Genomic DNA, 16,341 nt, shown 5'->3' on the forward strand with positions numbered 1-16,341 from the left:
CTTGCAGCTGATCCAGACTGAGCTGGAGGAGGAGACAGGGGAGCACAGCCCCGGTCAGGGCAGCCTGCGCTTCCGCCATAAGCCGCCGACAGAGCTCAAGGGGCCTGACGGGATCCACGCGGTGCACGGCAGCACGGGCACTCTGCTGGCCACTGACCTTAACAGCCTGCCCGAGGACGACCAGAAGGGCCTGGGTCGCTCACTGGAGACGCTGACCACAGCTGAAGCCAGTGCCTTTGAGCGCAACGCCCGCACAGAGTCGGCCAAATCTACACCCCTGCACAAGCTTCGTGATGTGATCCTGGAGAGCCCCCTGGAGATCACAGAGCTATGACCAGACGGGAGCCTCGCCGGTGTGAGCAGCACCTGCCCCCATCTCTCCCAGGGCAGGGCAGAGCAGGACCACAGTGTGGGCCCCTCCCCAGGCTGGCTCTGGGCGCACGACCTCGGGCTGGCCTGGTGGCAGCCCGCACCAGCTGCTCAGATTCCACTTCTGCCAGATGCCCATTCAGCACCTGACCTCTATCTTCATAAAATTTGTTATTTTTTTAAGAAAACCAAACAAAAATGTTAAGCATCTAAGGACACAGGTAAGGAGGGTCACCGGGGGCTCAGGAGCGTGAGGACCAACTCAGCCCAGGCTGAGCTCTTAAGAGGCCAAGCGGGGCCTCTTCCCCTCCCCTCCCCCCGACTTTCAGACCAGAAGAGGGAGGCCCAGAGCTGGAGTACCCTGCCTGGCCTTGGCTCCCTGACTTCAGTTCAAGTCCCAATGCATTTCTAGCACATCCCCAGCTGGACATCCAGCTAGGGGCTGACAGTGATCCCTGCCTCCCCACATGGACATGGTCAACGTTGGCAAACCGCATTCTCTACATTTCACTGGCTTCCCAAACGTGCCCGGCTCCTAAAGAGAAATGACTGGTGTTCTCTTGGGTTCTGAATGTGTTTGTGTGTATTCCTTTTTTAAATTAAGTTATTCCCTTAACATTTTCCCCTTGATTTTTGTTTAACTGGTACTCACTGAACGTTTCTGGAATGGTCTGAATTTTAAATAAGAAAAGCAACTCACAAGGAATCAGTAATTCAATTCATTCAATTAGCTCTGGCTCTGGTAAACTACCCTCCCTTGGGTTGGCCCAGGGAAGGGGGGAGGGTGAAGGGCAGGGCAGATCTGGGCCTGACTTTCAGGGGTTCCTTTGACCCACTGCGACCCTGGGCCAATCAGAGAGGAGCCAAGTAGGGTTTCTTTGCCCACTCTGCTTGCCTTCTGTGGCCAAGTGGGGCTATAGGACTGCTGGACACCCACAGGTCAGAAACCAAACTCCCCTGGCTGGGGTGTTACGGAAGCACTCAGGCTCAGGTCTGGTTAACAGACTTTATTTATTATTAAATCACAGAAACTTTAGTGCAAAACAAACCAAAAAAGTCATTAAGTCCATTTAATAGCAACTTCGTATCTCGCTGTCTCCTGGCAACTAGAAGTGGAAAAGAGGAGGCCAAACGGAGAGGAAGCAGGGCGGCAGCTGAGGCCCCTGGACAGCACACCCAGCAGACCCTCTACCTGAAAGCCAAAGGCTTAGGAGCTGGTCATCCACGTTTATTTGAAGGTCAGAAAGAACATCTTCGAAACGAGGATTGGAGCAGAGAGAGCAAAGGCAGGCCCTGGGCAGCAGTACGGACGCACAAAAAAGCAAGGCTTCCACGGCCACGCAAACACAAAAGCAAGAGGTGGTCACCACTGTCCACGCTCACACGCAAAAGCAGACCCACAGGACCTCCACGTGGAGCTAGCAGATTACATTCAGGCAGGTTTGCCCCTCCCACCCGAACCCACAGAACCCCAAACAAGGCATCACCAGCAAAGACACAGGAAAGCTGAAACGAAGGTCGACACAAACCTAAGCCTCACCCAGGTCTCCTGAGCAGCTGCTTCCTAAATCCTCCCTATGGTGAAAACGCGGTTTTAAAAAGCCTAATTATTCCGAGCCTCTAATCTTTCTTATAAAACTGCCTTTGTTTTGCTGCTATGAATAGCAGCCAATCGGCCCACAAGAGGGGCGGTCCCCGCATGGGGTAGGCAGAGGGCTCAGAACAAGGCTCGGGCCGGGACCCACCACAAGGGCAGGCTGAAAGACTCCCGGCGCACAGGACATCCTCACCTGTCTAGGCAAAGGAAAGGGACACTGAAGCGGCTATGGGTGGCAGAGGGCGAGACGCCTCCCCCACTGACGGCAATGCTACAATCAGGAGACAGGAAATGAGGGGAGGGGAAAGGGGGTCCTATTTTTATAACAGAGTCGACAGATCTGTGTTCACTGCCCCCAGACACACAAGTAGGAAAAGATGCTGCAGTTTCTCCAAGGAACATCCCTTCTAGTTCCACACGTGACGTTTGCAATGCTCGACAGCCTGACAGGAGAGAGGAAACTGCGTTTAGCCTTCATGTGACAAATTCCACCCCTGGCCCATTAGTGCATCAGACATCACCCAAAACTGGGACCAGCTGTCTTGTCCTGAGTCAGCTAGACAGCGCCTCATTTAAAACTGGGGAGCGCGTGTCCACCCCAGTGTTGGGGACTCCTGAGGCAAGCATCCAGGCTAGCAGCTACAAAGCACTTGCATGTTTTCCAGATGAGCACCCATGCACGTAGGGCCCAGGTCCCCTCCCGTCTGATTACACTCGGAGTCCTGGCACTCAGCAGGCGGCACGGAGGGGCCCCCAGGGCAAAACTCCCCACCCAACTGGGTGCACACCAGCTCTGGCCCGGAGGGCAATGGCCCCTCGGGCACATCTGCCCAGAACAGCAGCAAGAGCCTACTCCTCTACTGACTGTGCTATGGGCCAGGCCTGGAGGAACAAGGAGCCCCTTGTGGCCGGGATGGGCGTCGCCAAACTGATGCAACCACACCAGCACAGTCATGCCCCATGGTCACGAGAAACCCGCTCGAGGAAGAAAAAGTTGCACAAAGGAACATTAGGTAACCAACTGGTCCACACACGTCTCCACCCAAGAAAGCATCGTGGGGCACCGCCGGCGGCTTTGCGGTCAAGTCAGCGCCACAGCACCCTGCAACACCTGGGTGGTGCCAGCTCTCAGGACCATTCGAGAACAGCCGTCTGGCCTCAGGTGAAGATTCAGGCCGGGCTTAAGACCCACCCAAGGGATAGGACTTGTGCAATCTCAGGGGTGGTCTCATGTGAATGTGAGCCTGACCCTGTCACAGGAGAATTAAAGCCAAGAACAGGAAAGCAGAAGCACAAAAATACTGAAGCACACCCCCACCCTTCTCAAGGGCAAGAGCTCAGTCTTCCTGCCTTTACTGGGCCAAGATAGATAAGCCTAATCGCTCCCCTGGGCCTCATATATCCCCCACCCCCTGGACATGAAGGCAGGGCAAAGAGCTGACTGCAGAGGGGCCTACTGACACAGGACTGTCGTGGGAGCTGCCCAAATGACAAGGCAGGCCTGCGGAGCACTCGCTAGGCTACTCACATTGCACTGGGTCGCCGCCTCCATGCTCTGGCACCAGTAGCTAGGGCCCCAGACACACTTCTCAGTTCCCAAGAGAGGCTTACGGACTGCAGGGCAGGCTCCGATTTTCTATACGGTGAAAAAAGGGGAAATGGAGGAGGAAAGAATTAGATCCACTCTACCGATCCTTTCCAAAACCAGAGATCACCGGCTTTTAGAAGCAGCTACAATCAGAGCTCCGACATGTGCTTCCAAAAAGTCAGCACTGCCGAGTGAAGTGCTGCAGGCCTAGAATGTCCTCCCACCCCCCTGCCCGAGACTCTGCCGCAACCCCAGAGGAGCCCTTCCATGCAGAGCCACCCAGAGGAACTTACCAAGCACACGAAGGAAGGGTCCATCACCTCCACCAGGACTTCGATCAGCACGGGCTCATACTCAGTCACAAACTGATCGCACTGTTAGGTAAACACAGATGCACACCCAGGTCTAAGGGTGTCCACACAGAGTGGGGGCACAAAAGGAGGGGCGCCACGCATGTTCTTCCAAAAGAATTCCTGCCACTGCCAACCCAGGACCCCCTTCCCAGATGCCCACCCACCCACACTCAGCCTCATCTCACCTGCTCCTGTTATCTCTCCCAGTGGCTCCCCCTGAGCCAACAGACTGCCTCTAAGAAACAGCTAGCTTTTCCCCCCAAAAACCTCAATCACAGGTACAATCAATGAGCTACCCCAGCCTTTGCGCTCTCCAGGCAGGTTCTGACATTCTGGGCCAAAGCAGCCAGGGGCATACCTGCTTCTGGTATGGGTCAGGCAGGAAGCTGCAGCCTTTCTCAAGAGCAGCCAGGATCTCCTGCTTTGTGCTGTTTTTCTCCAGGTTGTGGTCCAAATAGCTCACCAGCTTCTTGCATACCTCACAGAAGCCACCATCCTTCGGCTGAATCACACGTACTACGCACAGGGAGCACAGGCTGAGTACTGGCAGGGCCCTTCCAAGCCGAGGGGCCAGCCAGCCACACCCTCACCCTACTCACCAGGCAGCACAGGCAGCCCCTGGGTGGAGCAGAGACGGAGCACGCTGCACACCACTTCAGGGCTCACCTCCTGCAGGAGGATGGACAGGATGGAGGAGCCGTAAGTCTCCACCACCTCTTGGCACTCTTCAGACAAGGATACAGGCAATTTTGAGCACACGTTACCCAAAGTGTGAATTATTTCTTCCTGAAACACAAAACAAGAGGATCGTATCAGAAGATGGAGAGGCTGGACAGGCCTAGGAAAGATTCTCAGTAATACTAACATGACCAGGAAACCAGCCAACAGCAAGATGCTCTCTCCTCCCCAAAAAGACAAGACCTATGAAACAGGCCCGACCCCAGCCCAGAGGGATCCACTGGTGCGCAGGGGGTATGCAGATTCCCAGGGCTGGCGTCCACTGCCAGCGATGGCTGAGTCCACCTCTTCGGCCGCTTCTGCCTTTGGGGAACGGGGGTACTCTAGCATTCTAGAAATGCACATACCTCGGTTTTGTTGTTGTCAATCAGCTTGACCACCTCCTTCACCACGTACTCACACATCTCGCACAGAACATTAGCCTTCGTCTGGACCATGTCCTTCTGTTGAAAGGGGAGGACAGCACTTTAATGCTGAGATCCTCACCTCACCCTGGGCCCTGCTGCTCTAAAGGGAAAGGGACACCCTATGGCCAGGAACAAGAGATTGTCACCCAAAAGGTGGCTTCCTCCCAGTGTCCAAGTTCCTGTCCCTGCTGGTTTTACATGGTGGGAGACCCATCCCTTTGCACAATCCTCTACCACCACCACATCCCGCCACGCACCCCCCACCCCCACCCCACAAAAACCAGTAACCCATACTTCAGAAGACAGAAGCAGTGAAAACATCCCCCAACCCCAAAGAGCTGCCTGCATGATGTATCTGGTCACAATCATTTCATCATTCCGCAGTCATTTGGGGAAGGTGGATGGGGGAGCAGGAGAGTGAGGACTCACTTCCTGTCTACTGTTTAGAAGACAAAGCTTTAAACACATTTCAGGTCTGCCCCTAAGTGTCAAGTCTCCTTATACCCGAGACTGCTTTCCTACAGCCCGCCTTTAGTAAAGTAATCCTGCTGAGTAGAGCTTTCTAGGACAGGAGGAACGCTCTCCCCCTCTGCTGTCCAGCAGAGCAGCACGAGCCACATGTGTCTACTGAGCACCTGAACTGTGGCTAGGGTAACCAAGGAACTGATTTTATGTAAACGTGTAGCCACATGTGGCTAGAATACAAGCTGTGAAACTCCCCTTCATTTTCTCTGGCCAGTAATCCAGTCAGCAAGATGGGGCAGGTGGAAGTGCTTCCCCCACCCCATCTGACTTCGTAAACCTGTGGTCCACACGCTGCACATGCTGAGGGAGGACAGAGGAGGGAGATGAGACAGCCAAAGGTCAAGTGCCATGGCAACTTCAGAAGTGTGTGCATGTGCCATGTGATAAAACGTCACGTGGCCCGGACCCTTTTAAGAACTAAACTGCAAGCCCGATGAACACTAGGACAATTTTGTTCGCCACTCCAGGTCAACGGTTTCAGGATTCCATCTCTAACACACTGCTGGACCCGTAACAAGCGATGAATGTAAGCTGATTCTGGAAAACGGTGGATCTTTACTGAGTGAAGGGTACCAGGGAAACGAAAGCAGACACCCACGCATGCACGGCAGTACACCGAGAAGCTTCTGCATGAGCCCTGGGGTGTTCTGGGAGTATCAGGTTTGCACTGCGGCAACAGTGGGCAAGGTGGAGGGACACGAACATACTAGAAAAAGCTAGACGTGCTACACATGCAGGCTGATCCTGTGAAGCACTCGGGTTTATAACCAAAGAAAGAAACGCACTCAGGGCTGGGAGAGGGGTACTGCACTGGTAGAGGGGACAGCAGAAGCTACTGAACGGTCTCAAACTCAAACACCTTTAGCAGCCAAGCAGGGAACCAAAAAAGCGTGAGCCTCACAGAACGTGGTATAATGTGGAGTGGCCTGGGAGTTGCACAGCCCTCGCCAGTACAAAACGGGTGACACCAGGTACCTTAATGGGCTCCACCAGTTCCAACGCAGGGATGACGTTCTCGGAGACCACTTTGGCAGGGACCAGAGTCTGCATGGGCACCTCCTTCACTTGTTCACAGAACCCAACCAGGCCACAGATCTCCTTGGGTTGCTAAAGAAGGCACAGAAAAAGCAGTCACATGCAGGCCTGCACCCACCACCCCCCTCAGTTCCACTCTCTAAACACAAAGGGTGGAGTGCTAGGGGGGCACCCTGGTCACAGCATCAAGCCTGACTGCCAAACAGGCAAGATTCCTCATTGAACCTGAAGGGACTCCCACGAGTGCGGATGCACCGGTTTCACGCAGGGAGGAGGCCACGCAAAGCTGAGGGGAGAGCAGACAGAACCACATCCCTGCTCCAACCAGAGAGTGCCCCAGGAAAGCGAGACTTCTGGTGCCTGTTCCCTTTCACAGGCAAACAAATCCTCCTCCAAGCACAGCTGGTCTGCTCTAGAACCTGTTTCTCGCTCGAGCTGGTTCACTCTCAGTAGGAAATAAGCCGCATGTTCTTTCTAGAGGAAGAACCGCCATGCCCATAAACTAAAAAAGCCAAAAATCTTGGAAATAAGACCACACTTTATCTTTCAGTGGCAGGACCATTTAAAGAAATGGATGGCTTTTTGCAAACTGCATTCTATTTTCACAACTGCATAAACACAGCACACACAAAAACCCAAGGTCCCAAAGCGATCAATTCTTTCAGGTCATAGATGCTCCAGATCAATCCCCTTTCCCACCCAGACAGCAAACCACAGAGAACTTGTAATTTGGACATCTTGACCGTTTCACGATGATGATGGCCAAGAGTGAGGAAAGTATACACACTCTGTATCCTTTGTGAACCAAATGCAACCAGCAACAAGCTCTGGGCCTGACAGCGATTGCCTCCCACCACCAAACCATAAAGCGTCAGGACAGGACTGCTAAAACGAGCGGTTTTGCAAAAGGGCTAGACCGTGGCTGTTGTTCACCTTGTTTTAGTATCGAGAAGTCTTCAGAATTAAGATTAGGGAAGTCTGAAATGTATCCTAAATACCCTGTCTTTGGCACACTTTAAGTATGGGGAGAGAAACTAGAATGGGGCCAAAGACAAAGCAAGCTTTTTAGAAAAAAGACAAAGACTCAAGAGGTATGTGGCTGCTTTGTCTCAGATGAGCTCTGTTCTACTAACTCCCTGGGGCAACAAGTATTTCAGCCAAAGTACTCTCCCATGAGACTTCAAAATACCTTTGAAAAATCTTTATTCCTACAGAGAAATGCCAGTGCTCAGAAGGGGGTACTGCCTCAGTAAGAATGGTCTGGGGACTTGGTCCCCATATTATGCCACCAGTGGCCTGGCTCTTGAGCCATCTGATATGGTCCTAGGATCTGCAGGACCCCATCACCCAGAGGGGCAGAAGCCACAATCAAGAGACTGTTTCCAAGTCTCTGGATCCAACAGACAGGAATAGTCTGCTCACTATTTGCAAATGATTTGCTCATGCAGCAGAAGCATTTCTGAGGTGATGAAAAACAGGACTAAAGACATGCAATGCCCTTCAGTCATCACAGAAACAAGGTGTCCCACTGGAAGTCAGGCCTACAATTAAGGAAACAGTCATCTCCGGGGTCACCTATGGTTCCCCATCATCACATTGGTGGCATGCACATGGCCAGCTGGGTGCTGGTTTTTAACCAGAGTCCAAGCCCTGCTCGCTTCCTTTTCTGGCCCCTTGAAGGGGAGAGGAGACCCCCCCCAAATCACAGGGGAGAAATGCAGAAGCTCCCCCACCAGCCTATGTATTAACACAGGTCATGCCATTAAAAAAAAAAAAATTGAGCCAAATTAACTACAAGAAGCAGCAGACCACTACTACAAGCAAATCCCCCATCACATACCTGATCCTGCTGTTGAACAAAAAAACAGGAAATCGGAGATGAAAATAAGAGAAAGGAAAGGACACAACAGTTAAGAAAAAATTAAAATAACAACATCAGTTAACCAAGGTTGTAAGGATGTCACCAGAAGTTCAGGGGAAACCTTGCAGTCACAAATCAGCAACCTACCTTGTTCCTATTATTTCAGGGGGCCCTGAAAGTTATTGTGGCCCTCAAGGGACAGAGCACACTGTCCAGCTTGTGTGTGCACTGTCCCCATGCTCCCACCACACCAAATCATGCTCAAAAACACAGGGCAACAGGTCCCAGGAAATGCCAGGTGATGAGGAGCTCTCCATCCTCAGAAGCCTCAGTCCACCGTGCCTGCAAGGCCTTCCCCTCAGGTGGTAAGCAGCAAAGTGGGACAAGACACAGGAGTGCCCAAATCGGGGGTGTGTGCTGGAATATACACCCAGAGGGGTCAGGGGTCCTGAACCACACACCCTCTGCTGCCTCGGCCTCAGGGCACCAAATGCCAGCCTGGAAGGCCGATTTGACAACAAATCAAAAGCCTTACCCCTTGATTCAGCAATTCCAGTGTTAGTTCTCTCTACTAAGGGAGAAACGGGGATCTGCCTGTCTATCTAACTGGTAGGGTGCTGCTCATCATGCTTTTGATCCCAAAAGCAAACCTCAAAGCAACCTAAACATCCAAAGGGGACTGGTTACATACATTATGTTCTACCCAAACAGGTTATGCAGCCACTTAAAAATCCTTTTGTACCAGAATGTTTAATGACCAATAAGACACATTTTTGAGCAAATAACTGTAAACTACAAAGTTTAAAGTACTATATAACCATATGACCCCACTGCTATTTTTTTTTTTTTTAAACCACAAATGATTTTTGATTTGGGATGTATTACACGTGTTTTCAAAAAACATCTATGCAGTAAATCTTTTATCATGAGAAAATTTTATTATTTAGCTACGAGAAAGCACTAAACCAAATCGAGTCAAATCAAAGGCTTATTGATTTCCTCCTCTAGCTCCATGTCTTTGTAAGCTGCCTCTAAACTACTTTTAGAACAAGGCATGTTGTAATAATAATCCCAATGCCTGGCCGGGAGCCCTTGAGCAATTACAGCAGGGCCACAGAGTAAATCTTTCAGGCATTCCAGGCTGTGAGGTCTCAACTATTCAACTCTGTTGTTGCAGCACAAAATGGGATGAGCATCACTGAGACCCAGCAGAACTTTACAAAAACAGTGGTGGGCCACAGTTTGCTGACCCCTGGTTGGAGAACAAACTCAAGGACCCACACAGGTCAATCTCAATACAGTCAGAAAGTCAGCAGGATGGAGACAAAGTGCAACCCACCCCCTCAACTCCAGCAGCTTAGATCTCAGGAAGCCAGGGCATGTTCCCAATTTAAGAATACCATCACATCACCCTGATTCGTACAACAGTTTTCTGCATGGAGCTAACTAGCTCATGTCCACGATCAAGATTTTCCACCTCTAGTAAGGGAGGGATGCCCATACCACCCAGAAGCATCAGAAGCAAGTGCAGGAGTTAGGAACTCAGGCAGCAGCTAGAGCTAACACTGCTGCAGAGTGCAGGACCAACTGTGGGAGGCGGGATTCCCCCGCACCTGCAAACTCCAGCTGCAACGTAGCAATTCTCAGCCCTGGCCTACCTACCAGAGCACACTATTCCCACGGGCCCCAGGGTGAAAGGCAGATACCAGAAATCTGATGGCCAGCTCACATATGCACAGGCAAACAAATCACCAGGAAGCCATCAGGGCAGTCCTGGGGGTTGAGCTGCCTTTGCCTTCTCCCTGGCTGGGGAAGGTAAAGGGGAGGAGGTACTGAGTTGCAGTAGAGAGTCTGCTGGTTGAAGAAGGTTCGTTTTGACCCAATTCGTTATCTGAAGGGAAAAAGGGAAAACTAAACCATGTAATTTTCAAAATCCTGAGAATCACGGAGTTTGAGACAAAGAATGCTAACAGGGAGCCTCCCCTGCCACCTACCATGTGCATCATCATCTGGACAGCAATGTCAGAATACTGGTTGATATAGTTCTTGCACTGAGGAGAGAGAAACAGGTTGTCAGTGACACTAATTGCCGCAACGAGACACCAAAACCCCAGCATTTCCGACAATGTCAACAGGCAACTATCAAGCAGTTTCCAAGAGGAGAGTCTTACAAACGTCTGAGATAAAAATGGCAATTTGCTTATCCTGTACGTTTTAGGAAAAGGTGTGCAAAAGGTGTTTTGACAATGTGTCCCAAAGGCCCTTAGAGAAAAGGTCCTCCAATCTCCTTTTACAGCCCAAACTTGCCCCAAGATCATACAGCAACTGCTCAGGAGCAATTCTGAACATGGCAACAAGACATGCCACTACAAACACGAGATGACTTTTCAAACCCATTCACACATTCCTAGACAAGGTTATAAAGTGAAAACCCAGCAGAACCAAGTTATAATGATTTTCAGCACACCTACTTTCATACACATCTAGTTATTGCCTATAGACCTTCACAGAATAGCCCTGGTCCAGTGAGGAAACCAAGGGAAACAGGGCAGCCCTCACACAGGGTTGAACTGGGAAACCAAGTCAGACTGTGATATGCAAAGATACTTCAATGAGGCCAAAAGACTCCCGACAGAAAAGAACCCAGAGCTCCCAGAACCAGCCATTCCTACCCAGGAAGGCTGCTCTAGATCCTAGACCCATGGAGTTATTACAACCAGCTTCCCTACCTCCAGTCTAGCCAAGGTTGTTCAGTTGCTGGATACAAAACTAGCATTTTGGCTTTCTGTGTCAATTTCATAGGCCCCTGGTTAAAGTGAACAGGGTCCAAGAAATGAAACCCCCTAAGAATCTAACAAAATGAGTTTCTTAGCCTGCAGGACTAATATTCAGCAAGGTAAGGAAAGCATCCCAGGTGGATCTGCCGTAAGCCTGCACGGCTTCCCAAGGACAACAAGCCCACTGGCTGTGGGGAAGGCACACCTACAGCTATGAATATGTAACAGCCAGGCTTCTAAAAACAGGGTTATAAAGGATTCTAATGTTCCTTATACATATGGTGACTGGGAGGGGAAAAAATTCTTCACAAAAGTGGTCTCCTTATACTACTTTATTCCAAATGTTTTGTTACATATACAAATTCAAGTAACCAACAAAGCATTTAAGTACCCACCAACTATTCCAGAAGGGAACAGGAGTTGTTTGAACAATCTCTTCCTCAGAGCCCTTGGGTTGGAACTTAAAATGGTACCTCAGGAATTGAATTTTTCTTGGCTCCCCCACTCCAGAGCCCAGGTCCCAGGCCCAGGACATCCTCCAATGCGTGAGGAGATAAGGCTCACCATGTCGGCCATGCCAGGCCCCAGGAGGTCACACTGCTCCTTGGCATGGTCCACCAAGGCCTCGACAAAGGTGGAGTTGGTCCTTACAGCATTCTGGATATCAGTCACCATCTGGATGCAGTCCTGGCAAACGTCCCCACCAGCCTACAGTGACAGGGGTTTATGGGTGGGTGGGATGGGGTGTCAGGCTGGAAACACTGCTCCTATGATAACTAAGAGGATTCAAATTCCCAAGAGAATTTCCTTATGTGTTCATGACCACAGCACAGTGACTTACTGAACAGTTGTAGGTTTTTAAAAGGTGTGTTTTTTTTTTTTTTTTAAGTAATGTCTACAACCATTGTAGGACTCGAATTCACAACCCCGAGATCAAGAGGTGTACGTACACTCCACCAACTGAGCCCGTCAGGCACTCTAGCTCTGTGTTTTTATAGGCTCTGAAATTATCAACAGGCTTATAATCAACTGCGGCCTGATTTCAATAAAATTTAACTGGAACAGAGAGAAGCCTTTGCATATTTTAAATACCCCAAGTTCTTCAGAACCTCCATGACACAACCATTTGAAAGGTGGCTCATCTAACTGCAAGATCAAATGAAGGAGTAAGTCCCCAGCTTGAGAACTGCACACACGTACCGCCCCTCTCATGCCTCATCTCTAATCCGACAGAACCGGGCCCTAAGTGGCTGGGCCTACTGCCTTACCTTCGGCTGGGGCTCGCTGTGGGGGCCGTCCTGAGGGTAGAGGAGGAGGGGGATGTTGGCCATGAAGGGAGCCACCACCTCAGCCACATCCAGTTCCGGGATCTTATTGGACTCCAGCTGTTTCTGGTGATTCAGTTCTGCCAGGTGCTTCTGAAGAGACTCGCAGAGATTGAGGGCAGAGCACACTTCCCCAGGATGACTCTAGTGAGGAAAGAAGTCCAGCTGGAAATCCTCTCCCCAGAGGAAAACAAAACTGCCACCTGGTGCCTGAGTCCCTGTCCTTACCTCGTGACCTGACTCACACACACAGGCCTCAGTCACAGGTATTTCCAACAAAACCACCTGCTTCCCTCCCCACCTCCACTTTAGCAAATGGCTCCCCCAACCCCACTCCCAGCAGCTCAAGCCAGAAACCTAGAAGACATTCCTCACTCCTCCCTCTGTCCCTTCCTTCTTCAGCAGGTCCAGTCCATTTCTCCTCTGAAACAGAACGTGTCTCTGTCCGCCTCCACTGCCCCATCACATCTCACACCAGACTGTCCTGCCAGCTTCCCCCCTTCTAACTCCCAATTGGTGGGACCTACACATTTAAAGAAGGCACCTATGATCATGTCCCTCCTCTGCCTCTCCTTGAACCCTCCAAGGACTTCCTGCTGCACTTGCAATCCTTAAATAGAGCCTAAAAGGCCTTGCATGGTGTGACCCCTGCTAGTCTTGCCAAAACCTTGGTCCAGTCTCAGGACCCTTCCGCCCCTCTGGCCCTGTTATTTGGGCACCTCTTCTTTCTTAGCGTCTTTCAAATTCCACAGACCCGGCTCCTTGTTTGTTGCTGAAAATCCAACAAGTAGCACACGATTTACGCACAGCAGACACTTATTTGAATGAAAGCAGAACACCCTGGTAGCTGAACCCACGAGTATATTCCCCGAATTATTCTTTGGGATAAAAAATCACAGAAATGAAATGAATTGCATGCTCAAAGGGAGAGCTAAAGATCTGACAGGAGTTATCAAATGGGCACATGTAAATGTGACACCATATTTATGACTTTACACCACATTTACAATTGAATCAGTTTACAATTCCTTCAGTATTCTGCAAGGTCCCATTTCCTGCACCCTTCCCAACCCTTGAAAGTTACAAGCCAGAGTGTTCCACTGGGCCCAAGCCCTCTTGTAAGTCAGAACGGTAGGAACGAGCTATGGAGAAAATCCAAATCCAGGAAAAGACTTTCCACTCTAACCACTCCATTCTGGTCCGGCACCTCCCCAGGCCCCGAAGTGCCCTCGAGTCTACTCTCCACCACGTACCATCTGTCCTTTAATCATGTCCAGGATGACTGGGAGGTAGGTGTCGACCATCTCCTTGCATGAGGCAGACAGGTTCTGATTAGGTAGCCAGTCACAGGTCCTCTCCAAGTACACGAGGATCTCTTGCTAAAGGGATACAGACAAGGGCCAGATCAGGATGTGCATCTGCTCTGCCGACGACTGAGAGCACAGGCCCTCCACGGCTCCCAGCAAACGGCAGCCTTGGGGAAGAACCCTGGGAGGGGGCCAGCGGGCAGCCCTGGCTCCATCAGACAAACGGGCAAAAAGCAGACATTCCTCAAAATACAGCCACTCTGACTTGCAGTCTCCTGGGCATGGGGAATTTTGAGCAGAGATGCCCCAAACGGACGTACAGGTAGCGACCAGCAATACAAAAGCCCCCATCAAGCCTGGGCATTGAACACCTAGGCCAGGGTCAGCAAGCTAGAGCCCACAGTCTGTTTGTGTATAGCCTGTGGCCAAGGATGGTTTTTACATTTTTAAGGGATGGCGGGGTGGGGTGGTGGGGGGGGGGGGGGCCAAAAAATCTATGTAACAGAAGTATGTGGCTCACAAGATCTGAACTACTTCCTACCCAGGCCTTGACCACTCCTCATTAGACCCCCAGAACCACAGCTCTTTTAAGGAATGGGTGCACACGGCCACTGCCCGCACGCGGTCACACACACTCATGGCAGCTCACCTCAGTGGCATTGTCTTTCAGCATGTCCCCAGCTGCAGTGATGACATCTTTGCATATATCACAGGGAAGGGATTTCTAAGAGGAAAGAACAAGAGGGAGAGAGATCTGTGTTTGTAGGATGTAACCCATGCCGTACACAGCTAAAAAGGCCTCTGGGCCTCTGTCCTGTTATATCTAACCAGGGGTGTCTCACACACCAGCACATCCCGGTTCCCCAACCTAGACTGAGAAGCACAGGGACGCCCCGGGGAAGGATCAGGCGGGACTGCCCAGAGCACTCTGTGCTTCTACAAGACAAATACCCTTTTCTTGTGCCCTCCTCCCCTCAGCACCTTACTCGGCACACACGGCACAGGCCAAATTTCACATTATTGCTCACAATAGCTCTGGGAAGAAACTGAGGCTCAGGAAGGTAAAAACGCAAGCAGCAGAAATCAGACAAAACCTGTCACCTGGGAGCAACATCACTAGCACAGAGTGAAAGGGGCGGGGGGTGTGCAAAGAAGCAAGCCCAGCCGACACCAGCACAGATCCCTGCACTCTATCTACCTTCCACCTCCCAGGCGCTATGCTCAAGTAGAAGCCACATCGCCATCCCAGACCTTCGAAACATCCCACTGGCCTTCTGATAAGCCTGGGCACCTAGGGCCTCACATGGCCCAGGACATGGAAATTCTATTTGGTTCTCAAAGGCTGTAAGGAGCTCCCTTCTTGAAGTCAACTGATTTTCAACCCACGAAGAGGGAAGGAACTAACATGTCTGGGTGAGAAACATCTGGGATTGACTCAGCTGCACTGAAAGAAATCAGTTGGAACCTTCGGACCGAAGGCTAATACTGTGCATGGGGCCATCCAAGAGAGACTCCGGCCCCCAGGAGACTGTCCTAGCAAAAAAGAAAGAGTTAAAGTCCTCCCTTGACACACTGGATTTGAAAAGAGGAAGCCATTTGAAAAACAAGATGAGAAGCAAATTAGAAACCAAATCAGAAAGTAATTTTGGCCACAGAGGATAGTGTTCCAGTGAATTCAGAAACGATTTCTACAAGGACAGCGTTGTAATTGCTCTTCTCTTAATGAAGCAGCACTAGTAGCCGCTCATGACAGGTTTTAGACGTGGAACTCCACGCAGTCAAACGTGGCCCGCACCACAGGAGATGGGAGGTCCCGGAGCCAGCTGCAAGCATGCTGTGCAGCAAAGCTCAGGCGTCTCCTGAGAGGGCTTAGGTACCACACAGAATGCACTTGAGCATGCCCCGTGAGAACCCTACATTAATATGCTCTAACACCGTTTAGATGAAAACTCCATAGCATCGTGCTGTGCTCACTTCAGTAGCACATATGCTGAAATTGGAACAATGCAGAAAAGATTAGCATGGCCCCTGCACAAGAGGACACATAAACTCACGGGAGTCTTCCATTTAAAAACAACAACCAAAAAAACATCAAGGGGACAAAAAAAATCTATAGCAGTTTAAGAAACTTCTGTGAGGGGCGCCTGGGTGGCGCAGTCGGTTAAGTGTCCGACTTCAGCCAGGTCACGATCTCGCGGTCCATGAGTTCGAGCCCCGCGTCGGGCTCTGGGCGGATGGCTCGGAGCCTGGAGCCTGCTTCCGATTCTGTGTCTCCCTCTCTCTCTGCCCCTCCCCCGTTCATGCTCTGTCTCTCTCTGTCCCAAAAATAAACGTTGAAAAAAAAAAAAAAAAGAAATTTCTGTGATAATGGAAACAATCTAAAATTTTCAGTATCCAATAGAGAAACTAGCCCCATGTGGCTACTGAGCACCAGAAAAGAGGCTAATACCAATGAAAAA

General features: G+C 50.8%; 2 protein-coding genes and 1 non-coding gene across 11 annotated transcripts in view; 2 read left to right on the forward strand and 1 right to left on the reverse strand.

Annotated features, from left to right (window-relative positions):
* CDH23 (cadherin related 23) overlaps positions 1-1,075 on the forward strand; it is a 420,227-nt gene extending 419,152 nt beyond the window's left edge. For 6 of the 7 annotated variants that reach the window (XM_040485289.1, XM_040485299.1, XM_040485290.1 and 3 more), the window contains one exon: positions 8-1,075. In XM_040485289.1, coding sequence (XP_040341223.1) covers positions 8-334 — 327 coding nt within the window. In that variant the 3' untranslated portion in view covers positions 335-1,075. The remainder of the gene's footprint in view (positions 1-7) is intronic. The other variant, XM_040485292.1, reaches the window with a different exon arrangement.
* Positions 1,076-1,361: 286 nt separating this feature from the next.
* PSAP (prosaposin) overlaps positions 1,362-16,341 on the reverse strand; it is a 34,102-nt gene continuing 19,122 nt past the window's right edge. The window contains exons 3-15 of one of the 3 annotated variants that reach the window (XM_040485301.1): positions 14,532-14,606; positions 13,829-13,954; positions 12,519-12,719; positions 11,815-11,958; positions 10,468-10,524; positions 8,453-8,458; positions 6,553-6,684; positions 4,993-5,088; positions 4,507-4,693; positions 4,266-4,423; positions 3,848-3,928; positions 3,495-3,602; positions 1,362-2,409 (exon numbers count right to left, since the gene is read on the reverse strand). In XM_040485301.1, coding sequence (XP_040341235.1) covers positions 2,374-2,409; positions 3,495-3,602; positions 3,848-3,928; positions 4,266-4,423; positions 4,507-4,693; positions 4,993-5,088; positions 6,553-6,684; positions 8,453-8,458; positions 10,468-10,524; positions 11,815-11,958; positions 12,519-12,719; positions 13,829-13,954; positions 14,532-14,606 — 1,407 coding nt within the window. In that variant the 3' untranslated portion in view covers positions 1,362-2,373. Of the gene's footprint in view, positions 2,410-3,494; positions 3,603-3,847; positions 3,929-4,265; positions 4,424-4,506; positions 4,694-4,992; positions 5,089-6,552; positions 6,685-8,452; positions 8,462-10,467; positions 10,525-11,814; positions 11,959-12,518; positions 12,720-13,828; positions 13,955-14,531; positions 14,607-16,341 lie in introns of all 3 variants that reach the window. The other 2 variants (XM_040485300.1, XM_040485302.1) reach the window with 2 other exon arrangements.
* Positions 15,849-15,954, forward strand: LOC121037626 (U6 spliceosomal RNA). The gene has a single exon (XR_005793887.1). It is a non-coding gene; the product is annotated as a U6 spliceosomal RNA (small nuclear RNA).

The sequence above is a fragment of the Herpailurus yagouaroundi genome, unplaced genomic scaffold, assembly GCF_014898765.1.
Source record: "Herpailurus yagouaroundi ecotype Mexico unplaced genomic scaffold, PumYag 163, whole genome shotgun sequence".
NCBI classification, from domain to species: Eukaryota; Metazoa; Chordata; class Mammalia; order Carnivora; family Felidae; genus Herpailurus; species Herpailurus yagouaroundi.